This window comes from Siphateles boraxobius, unplaced genomic scaffold, assembly GCF_051911475.1.
Source record: "Siphateles boraxobius isolate OS27281-9 unplaced genomic scaffold, OSU_SipBor_1 1, whole genome shotgun sequence".
Taxonomy (NCBI): Eukaryota; Metazoa; Chordata; class Actinopteri; order Cypriniformes; family Leuciscidae; genus Siphateles; species Siphateles boraxobius.
In genome coordinates this window covers 4,511,579-4,522,453 of record NW_027508699.1, presented here as the reverse complement: position 1 = coordinate 4,522,453, position 10,875 = coordinate 4,511,579, and the positions used below count along the sequence as shown (strand labels likewise).

The 10,875-nt window shown below is 39.4% G+C and overlaps 1 protein-coding gene across 1 annotated transcript; it reads left to right on the top strand.

Annotated features, from left to right (window-relative positions):
• Nucleotides 1–390: 390 nt before the first annotated feature.
• LOC143742492 (uncharacterized) lies at nt 391–9,441 on the top strand. The gene is made up of 10 exons (XM_077235408.1): nt 391–715; nt 4,782–4,820; nt 5,097–5,372; nt 5,465–5,671; nt 6,348–6,845; nt 7,054–7,148; nt 7,312–7,362; nt 7,592–7,976; nt 8,062–8,159; nt 9,316–9,441. The coding sequence occupies exons 1-10, from the start codon at nt 391–393 to the stop codon at nt 9,439–9,441; spliced, it is 2,100 nt and encodes a 699-aa protein (XP_077091523.1).
• The last annotated feature ends 1,434 nt before the right edge of the window (nt 9,442–10,875 follow it).

The following is a 10,875-nucleotide window of genomic DNA, read 5'->3' as shown; positions in this document are numbered from 1 at the left end:
TCGATGCCTGAAGATTTGAAACATCAAGTCATTTTGCCAAAGAACAGTTATCTGTCCACATTACTTTTAGACCACATTCATCAATCAGCAGGTCAATGTGGAAAAAATCAGATACTCTCAAAGCTTCGCCAGAGATACTGGCTAGTTCATGCCAATTCCGCTGCTCGGAAGCTAGTCAGGAACTGCCTGCCATGCAGACGTTGGAACGCACCAGTAATGGAGCAAAAAATGGCCAATCTACCTTTAAGTCGTCTAGCTTGTGATTCCCCTCCATTTACATGCGTAGGTACAGATTATATTGGTCCAGTCGAGGTAAAAAGGGGCCGGAGTCTGGTAAAGAGATATGGTGTCTTGTTTACATGCTTGGCGAGCAGAGCTATCCATCTAGAAATGGCCTATTCATTGGAAACAGATTCCTGCATTTTGGCCTTGAGAAGGTTCATATGTAGAAGAGGTCAAGTTCAAGAAATTATATCAGACAATGGACCTAATTACGTAGGAGCCGAACGAGAGCTTAGAGATTGTCTCGCTCAGCTGGATAACAGCAAGATCAAACGTGCAATGCTGAACGAGGGAATCAAATGGAGTTTTAACTCTCCCTCAGGGACTCATCACGGAGGCATATGGGAAAGGCTTGTCCGCATCATTAAGAGGTCTCTGTATTCCGTCTTAAAACAACAAGCCTTAGATGAAGAGGGACTACAAACAGCACTCTGTGAGGTAGAGGCTATAGTCAATGATCGCCCTATTACCACCATATCTGATGATATCACAGATCCCGAGCCTCTTACACCTAATCATCTCCTACTGCAGAAAGGAAACCCGATTCTGCCACCTGGATTGTTCATAAAAAATGACTTGTATTCAAGACGGAGATGGAGACAAGTCCAGTATATCAGTGATCTATTTTGGAAGAGATGGACAAGAGAGTACTTGCCACTGATGCAAGAGAGGCAGAAATGGCATGAAGTGCGAAAAAAACTTAAGCCGGGGGACATAGTTCTTATAGTAGACGATAAATCACCCAGAAACTCTTGGCCTATGGGACGGATCACAAAGACCTTGCCTGACAAAAGAGGACATGTTCGTCATGCCTTGGCTAAAACAAAGTCCAACACACTGGAAAGACCAATTAATAAACGATGTCTTCTTCAAGAGTAACTAATAGTAATTTCAGTTGCTTGCAGAGTTTACATGCTCTCTTGATGAAGGTAACGATCACCATTTTTGATGAATTTTTTTGGACGTTTGACGTTTTTTTTTTTACCTTTTTCATTGACTTTTCCATTGGACTATTTGAGACACTTTTTTTGTGTGTGAACAGATTGAAAATATTTTCATAAAAAGTATTCATATGGCTCCTCAATATTTTATATAATTGCCTTATCATCGTCAATTAAGGGGCAATGTAGGAGCCATAAGTCTGTAAATTTGTATGTTCTATTGTCTGTACTCCCCTGTGTGGTAATTGCAGTAATTGCACCCCTTTTGGGGACTTCCTGCAGGTAGCAAGTGATGTGGCAAGGGACGGGGGGAAGGGAGACAGTTTTTTGACCTAACTTACACCACACTGCTTGTTTTGGAGGCTAGAGTTTTGTCTTTAAAGGGTAACTAAACTGCTGGTCAGAGCCTGACTCCACCCACTAGCAATATTTGAAAAATGCTGGAAAAGTGGGCAGAGCCCAGCGGAGATAGAGATAGAACCCAGGACGGGCCTGAGCGGAAACATTAAGACACGGATGTACCTAATACAAATAAATAAAACATCTCCAGTTAACTACCAGAGCAGTCATTTAGTTTGCCATTAAATAAGAGATCTAAAGCTAAAATGTGTTGTTTTTGAAATCAAGCTGAGCGCTCGTTTGCCGCTGCTATCAGTGTCATGGATACAGTGTTCTGGCTCGCGCAGTCTTCACTCGGACGCGCTCTTCAATCTATCGCCGTTGTGGAGACTGAAATCACAAAATAAAATGCACACAAACGTGTCCCTGCTTGATACAGACTGTAATCACTGATGAACATATTCAGTTTTGATGAGAGAGAAAAAACAATACGAGTGCGGATTAGAACCTGTAACCTCTGACATGCTTGGCAAAAGATCTACCACTAGATCATTTAAGAACTCAAAAAATTTGCGGATCGATGCATTTATTTACGCGCTGAGCAGAGATGCTGCACAGTTTGACAAGTTTGTACCCGGCACTTCTGAAAATGGACTTCCGAATGTGTCTCTGTCCCCAGCACATTTCAAACCAAACTGACGCCCGTGCAATACAACACTAACAACTATGCTAATTAACTACCTAGGCTACACGAAATAATCTAAATAACTATATAAATGCTATGCTAAATAGACGCTAAAATACTCTATCCTGATTGTTTTCAATACTGGCAATTGCAACTCCTGACGCGCTACAGTGGTTTTGACGAAATAAGTTGTTTTTTATACCAACTTATTTAAACTTTTTTGTACCAAGGGCGTGGTGAGCTGGAACCTGCTTACGTCACCACCCACCCCTTACGTCACGAACCACCGCAAACATCCAATATGACAATTCAACTGCAGTAGCCACCGTTCAACCTGAAGAGGGCAGCACTCAGACGTTTTTACACCATATATTGTAGAATTAAAACACTTTAAACCCAAATGTCAAAAACTTTACTTGAATCAATGAACAACACTAATAAAGCCCCATTCTTACAGATCATTAACTAAAAAAAGTTGGTTTAGGGTTTAGTTACCCTTTAAGTTTTCACCTTTTTGTTACAATAAAGTTTAAGTCATGTTAAAACAGGTGTAGCGTCAAACATACTTTCCCTCACGGAAGTGGCTTAAAAATGAAAGGCCACTACAGGCGTGGTTAGCTGGTACCCTCGGACGTCAGAGGGTACCACACCTTCCAATAGGAAAATTCAACTGCAGTAGCCACCTTTCAACCTGAAGAGGGCAGCACTCAGACGTTTTTACACCATTATTGTAGAATTAAAACACTTTAAACCCAAATGTCGTTTTTTTTTGTAAACCCAAAAAAAAATTCTAAACACATTATAAATGTTAGAAATGTATTGCTAAAACACATTACAAAGACTGTGAACTGTGAAGTACTGAATTGTGGAGTTAGACCATTAAACAGTTTTTCACCATTGATATTTTAGGGATTTTTTGGGCGGGGCTAAAAGGGTACTCGATGATGCACTGGAGCCCCTGAGCACTTGGCCCCGCCCCTACCTGATGACGCACTGGAGCCCCTGAGGCTGGCCGCTCCCCTAACAATATAAGTAGAGCACATTCGCATCAGTTTACCGCTCAAGGAAATGCGTACTACCTGGATGCGATCACGTACAAAACAGATCGGTGTCCTTATTTACATTTCCTAAAAACGATCACATCAAGAAGAGGTGGATTAATTTTGTGAAGAGCCACCTTGATGGAGAGCTGAGGATCACCACCAAAACCCGCCTCTGTAGTGATCATTTTACACGGGATAGTTTTATAAACTTTCGTCGGAGACAACTGGGATTCACTGATAATCCGCTGTTGTGTTACTGGTGAATGGGGCCGAAGCATTTATTTTAGATGTATTTCTTTGATTGGGGTTCTGTTTTTTGATTTAAAAGAAATGTAGGAATTAATGTAATTAAAATATCGGGGCAAATTACTGCTGTTTTTGCGTCCATCGGAAAAATGAAGTCAATAACGGAAAGTTTAGAATTTTATTTTATTCACATAAAGTTCATTTTATTTCGATGTATGTTTTATTACCGTACATTATTCTTAACGCTTTACCTCCGTAATATTTCAGTCCGAATCGGCACATGACAGCGCAGATAAACTGTTAATAACTTAAATAATCTGTTAAACATTATTTGAGAAAGTTAGTGTTAATGATTATTGTAAAATAAATGATGAACGTCATCCTCCACTCCTTGATTAGTAAAATAAATGGGCTTTATTAATATGGATTTCTTTTCTTCACCACTCTAACGTTACTACGAACCGGTGTGATGACGCATATGTGTCACTGAAAACTGATTGGCTTGATGTTTATATGCGGAAATGTATTAATAAATTCTTCTAGACTTTATAATAACATTATATCCGATTTATCCTTCCTTGTGCCTTTTTGCACGCATTTTGGACAGAAGCAATGACTATGGGGATCCATTAGACTGTAAGTGCCTTGCGAAGGCGGCGCTTATTTGCTTAATTATTAATAGCTAATGAAGATTTTGGGCAAGAATAATTCCACGGATAATAATATTAATAATAATAACTGTTTAAAATTAAGGTTGTTACTTTTCGATAAATGTGTTGAGAATCGATGTGCGCTCACGCACGCGAATTCTGGTGCAACGTTACGTACGTGGTTATGAATGATTTGAACTTTAGTTGCTATAGCGACGCGTGCTATGAATTTTGACTGCAAATGTTTACACTCGAACTGATCGCTTTCTGAGTTGATTGAGAGACGAGGCGAACAATTCAGAGACTTTTGCAAAGTATTTTCTATGCAAATCTTGTGAAGCTGAGGCTGAGAAGAGACTTTTATTCTAGAAGAAGATCGGAGCATATATCCTTTCCATATATATATACATTTTTTTAAAGAGTTTATATTTTTTTTTGTGGAGACTTCTATTTAATTGTTATTTTCTTACGCTAGAAGGAGCTTGGCGCTTTATTAATTTTTTTGTTTATTATTTAATTTAATTTTAGTATTTCTGAGGAGATTTGTATTTTGTTCTCTTTTTTGTATTGTTTTTTTGTATTGTTTTTATTGCAGATTGGTGGATGTCAATGGCTCACATCGGGGGAAGAGGAGGTGAGTGCTTTAGTTTTTTATTTGTACATGGTATGTTATGGTATAATATTGTTGTACAATGGTTGAGTAAATTAATGTGAAGAAACTTGTGCAATGTAAATTTGATCCCCCAATTTTCCCAGCTAAGTCCTCACATGTATTTGACTCCTTGCATATGAAATCAACTTTTCAATCTGAGTAACTAAAGTTATGTATAGTGACACTTTGTAATTGACCACTGACATTGAGTATTGGTTATTGTTAAACCATTAATACTAGCTATGTGAAATATTCCAGCATCAGGCCGCTCCAGATGCAGGAGAGCTGCTGTCTCTCAGACGGCTGGTCGGGAGGTTTGGAGACCCGGTTCTGATGGCCGTGATCAGGATCCGCTGCCAGCCCCGACCCAGACACAGATCCAGGAGCTTCATGGTTATTTAACACAGTCTTTGTCTTCTGAGTTGTCTTTTTCTGTGTCCACAGGTCCGGCTCACAGGAAGGAGTGGCAGATCGGCAGCCAGAAGAGCCCAGATGATGGACGTCCGTCCACTTCATCTACACACTCTCGCAGAGGTCAGAATAGGCTTTGAACAATTCTTACGTTGATTCTAAATATTATTACAACAAAAGAAAAAAAATGATTTTTAATATCTGAAATTTTCCAGACTCTTCATCATCTTTGTCCCTCTCTGAGGACAATGTGGAGAGGTGGTTATGCAGAGAGTTGTTGAGGCTGTCCAGGTCCGACAGCTTGGAAGGGTGGCAGTGCCGTCCGCTGCCGGGTCAAGTTCCTGTCGAGCCGACTGAGACTTCGAGTGGCCGAACTGCTCAGGGTGCCATGGATGCTTCTCCTGTGAACAAGAGCTCAACAGGTGAGACTGAAATAAGGCTGGGCAGTGTAAAGTGTACAGATAGAGATTTTGCCATTTCATGCAGAACTGCTTCAAGTTTTTAGCATGTTAATGTCCCGTCACATCTACTGTTGCTCAGCTGAATTTTGATTAAATTTGTTCAGAAATATTTTAATTTGACCATTTTCAGAGCATTAAGAGAACATTCAAAAGTAACGTTCCCATAATGCAAAATTATGAAATATAATGTTCATTTAACCAAGAAATTTCTTTTATGAAACATTGAAAAAACTGGACGCTGTGAACGTTCAGGGAACATTTAGAATAACGATTGCTTAACTTTATGGGAACATTAGCAAAACGTTCTCAATAAGCCGTGAACTCAATGGTACTTGCGCTGTCTGACACACACCAGAAACACGCGCACAGAATGCCGATTCTCAGACAGCATTCCAGCCCCAATAGAATTATATTTTTGATAAATAATTAAATAAAAATTGTGAAATAAAAGGACTATTAATATTGTGAAATAAGATTTTGGGACATTTATGCAGGCATTTAGCAGAAGTCAGGTGGGTAGCTTGGAAATATTTCCATTACTTTGGATTTATAACATTACAGATAAGAATTCAACAGTAAAATGTAAGTTATCATGATATCATTAATTTGACATCAGAGATGTTTCACTTCATTTCAGGAAAACCTACAAGGAAGAGGAAAAGAATTGGTTGTTTCCTCAACAGGATATGGAAGGCTGTGAAGGGTTATTTCTGCTGCTGTTGCCACAGTTGTGCTGTGGATGTTGTGGAGCCTTTTGTCCCTCCAGCAGATCTGGAGCCAGAGCCTGATCCTGATACATCATCACCCGGTCCTGATACATCATCACCCGGTCCTGATACATCATCACCCGGTCCTGATACATCATCACCCGGTCCTGATACATCATCACCCGGTCCTGATACATCATCACCCGGTCCTGATACATCATCACCCGGTCCTGATACCTCATCACCCGGTCCTGATACATCATCACCCGGTCCTGATACATCATCACCCGGTCCTGATACATCATCACCTGATCCTGATACCTCATCACCCGATCCTGATACATCATCACCTGATCCTGATACATCATCACCCGGTCCTGATACATCATCACCTGCACCAGATCTCTCCGGTGTCGAGCCAAATAATGGTAAATCGCCAGTCCTTATTTCTCCCACATTATTTTAAACAGTATTGCAGTCTTGTTTTCCACTCAAAATATCTTAAGGCTTGTTTTCAGAGAATATTTATATTATTTTCCCCATATTAATGTTATTTTCTCGACACAGCCAGGACTGATATTTTCTGAATAAAACAATCTCATATATATTTCTCATATTTTTCTGTTTGTTTTTCAGATTCCTTTGAGTCTCTCTATAAAGTGGGAGATATACTTGGATGCGGAGCGTTTGGCAGTGTGTACAGGGGAACACGCAAATTTGATGGCAAAAAGGTAAATCTTCCCGAATTGTACAAACGTTTGGCTTTTGTGTGCATCAAAACATATTCAAAACAATTTACAAATGGTTTAATACTTAGTGCAAGGTCAAGTGCTTGAATACTGTTACTGTTTTTAACTTGAAACTGTTTTGTGTTTTTATTTCTCTTTTTTTCAGGTTGCCATCAAGCGGATGCGCAAGTTTGACAATTTTCTTTATCTTTATATTGTAAGTTGGCCATAACCTGAATATGTATTTAGTTGTTTAAGTGCAGATTGCTGTAGTTAATACACCCATAGGAAGCATTAGGTGTAAATGTGATTGACAAATAAGAAAAGACTTTGAGCTCTTTTGAGGCTCTTTTAAACGTATCTAAAAAGATCAAAGAAAAGTACGCTTAAAAATGTTTTGGTCAGATTTTTACCCAGCTAAGCTTCTGTCTACTGCTTTTCTCTAGCCTGGACATCCCGAACCTCTCATTACAGAAGTGGCGCTGCTGCTAATGATGAGGCGAGAACCCATGAGCCCATACGTCATACAGCTATACGATTGGTTTGAACACCCTCGAAAATTCACTCTCATCATGGAGTTCCCTGAACCCTGCGAGAGCTTGCTGGACTTCATCACTCGTCATAATCCTGACGTGTGTGAAACAGTAGCACGGGTCTTCATGCCGCAGGCTGTGCTGGCAGTACAACACTGCATCGAGCATGGCGTTTTTCACAATGACATTCATGCGCAGAATTTCCTGTTGAAGAGAAACTCGTTAGACCTCAAGCTGATAGACTTTGGCTGCGGTCAGCTATTCAGTAGTGAGGGCTACGAGAGCAACGTATACTTTGGTGAGCATTTTGGGAATGTGGAAACCTGAATGTAGTGACGCTTTAAGAAAAAAAGCTCAACAATGTGCAAATGTCTTGCTTACAGGAAGACAGGATCACTGCCCACCTGAAGTCTTCACAGAACCCAGATTCCACGCCGTCCCAGCAAATGTCTGGGCTCTAGGAGTGATGTTGTATGAGATGGTGAACGCATCTCGTCCTTTTCGCAGTAGAACGGAAGTCATAGAAGCCAAAGTTACATTTCAGAATTCCAACTTATCCAGAGGTGAGTGAATAATATTGATAACACTGATAAACACACACACATAAAGTAAAGGCTCTGTACAGAAACAGTTAAAGGTGAAGTATGTAAGATTGTTTATATATGGCTCAACGTGGAGCGAGATTTTGGGCCGTGGTTACTGTAGCAGGCGGAGCCGTGGCAAAAGAAATCCAGCTTTAGTTACAGAAGTGAAAACCGAAATTCGCTGCATTTATACCTTAAAAGATTAAACGGGTCAAGAACGCGTCAAAGTGAACAGAGCGTTGTGATGCTACGGGCTATAAAGCACGCTTCGATACCATACAGCATCATCACGCACCTGTTCAGAAAGACACATTTTCATCAAGACAAATGCAACACAGCTAAACGTATTTCTAATATGTTGTTCCTGAAACATGCCTTCACAAGAACCAGTAAGAGCTGGGTTTGTGATGTTTAAGTTGGGGAACACCAGATGCACGAAAGGGGCCTTTGCGGGGTTTGTTTGAAAATATGCTTTATCTTGTAATTCCGCTTGGTGCCACTAGTGTCGCAGAAACGACATGCTTCACTTTTAAAGTAAAGATAAGGAACATTTTACATTATATTAATCACGTTTTAGATGCTGTTTTCATAGATTCCAAGTCACATGACTAACCAGCTCTCTCCTTATTAACATTTGTACAGAATGCTGTGATCTGATTAGCCAGTGCCTAGCCCGGGATCCAACGAAACGGCCCACGTTAGAGCAGATGTCACAACATGAATGGATTAGAAATGGTCTACTGTTGGAGAAGTTCAGGAGATTCACTTGATCAGTGATTTCAGGTGTGAGGAAGTGTAACAGACAGAGAACGATTATTATCATTTGTCTTCAAATCTGGATTGTTTGTAGTGAGATTTTCAAATTTGTGTTCATTGGAATGTTCTTGTTATAGTCAAGTCACCTTCATTTATATAGCGCTTTGTACAATACAGACTTCACGGTAAACAGGAAAATAACAGAATCAATGCAAACAGAATTCAATTCTGTTGTAGAACAGCTCTTAAAATATCATTCATGAGTTGACTTGTTCATATAATCTTTGTATCGGATAGGAAAGAACACACCTTCTGTCCTTGGAGGGCTTGAGCCGGAGACTCGACCCGAAGCCTGAAGTCCAACCCCGACCTGACAGGAACTCAAGCGCCACACCAGAGAGACCCGAGCCTGTCCACGTCTGAGCAAGAACATGAGAGACTGAAGACTGGAAACAAGTTATCAAGTCATCACAGCTCAATTCACTATGTTTTAAAATTCAAGTTATGACAAGTCATCTTTATCTATATAGCGCCTTATGTATGACAAATCTGTATTAGGGCTGCTGGGTATCGACTTCCATACTTTTTAGGCACTGACCGAATTGCCTCGATACCATCGAGAATCAAAAATTGTCTTGTCGTTCGGTACCAAATTTCGATACCTGAGGGGTTAATCTTGTCAACGTCAGTGAAACAATAAGCATGCATCATGTATGATGTGCACAAATCAAGTGCTGGTGATTGGCTGTGGCGAGGCATCAAGGAAAAACACTAGTTTATGCCAGCTTGATGGCAACAGCGCGATGCCATTCATCGACACAGAGACACGCAGAACATGAAGGATTCATATTTATACAGTCCTTTTTCGGTTTAATATTCTCACTTTGACAACTTTTAATTTGAGCGAAACTATTCTCTATGGAGGCTAGAGGGTCTATCAAGAGTTTCTTATCTCTTTTCTGTAATGATTGTCCTAAGTCATTATGTATTAGATAAATTATTATATAATTTCATGTGGAAAAATAAATCACACACAATTATAAAGGAGGGTCTAAGAAAAGAGGTTAGTGATGGAGGTCTTGGAGTAGTTGACTTTACCCTATTTTACCATGTGCTGAAAGTAAATTGTTTAAAAAGACTTTATATGGAACATGTTTCCTCATTTTATTCCTCATTTTGAGGAAATTGGAGATATTGGATTTTTGTTACAGTGCCCCTTCTCACTCGGAAAACTACCCATTAAATTATCAAAATTTCACCAACAGGTTTTTATTATCGTGGTTACGGGTTTACAAACATCATTTTTCACCTCAACGTGGTTTTATTTGGAACAACCAGAATATTATTTACAGAAATAGATCAACATTTTTTGAGAGATGGTATTTAAATAACATCTCTATTGTTAATCAGCTGATGGATGACAATTGTCAGTTTTGTTCCTTATCATAATTCTCCAAAAAAAATTGCTTTTGGAGCTTCAGGAAATTAATTTAATATTGTATTCAACGCCATTCCTAGTGTTATAAAAACTCTTGAAAGGAGAGCAAACCTATAGACCTATTTCTTTGTATAACACTTCTATTTCAATTGAAGGGATTTTGATTACTGACGACAAATTCAATATTAACAGAAAATCTATTCCAGCATCATCTTTCAAATGAATGATGACGTTATACAATGTTAATTGGAGTCTTGTCTGGTCTCTTCCACACAAATATCTTTTAACAAACAAAATTACATTTAAGAATGTTGCAGAGATGCTACCCTGGTAATAGTGTACTCAATAAGTATATCCAAAACATTGAAAATAAATGCACTTTCTGTGATGTAGAAGAGACAATTGTACATCTTTTTGTG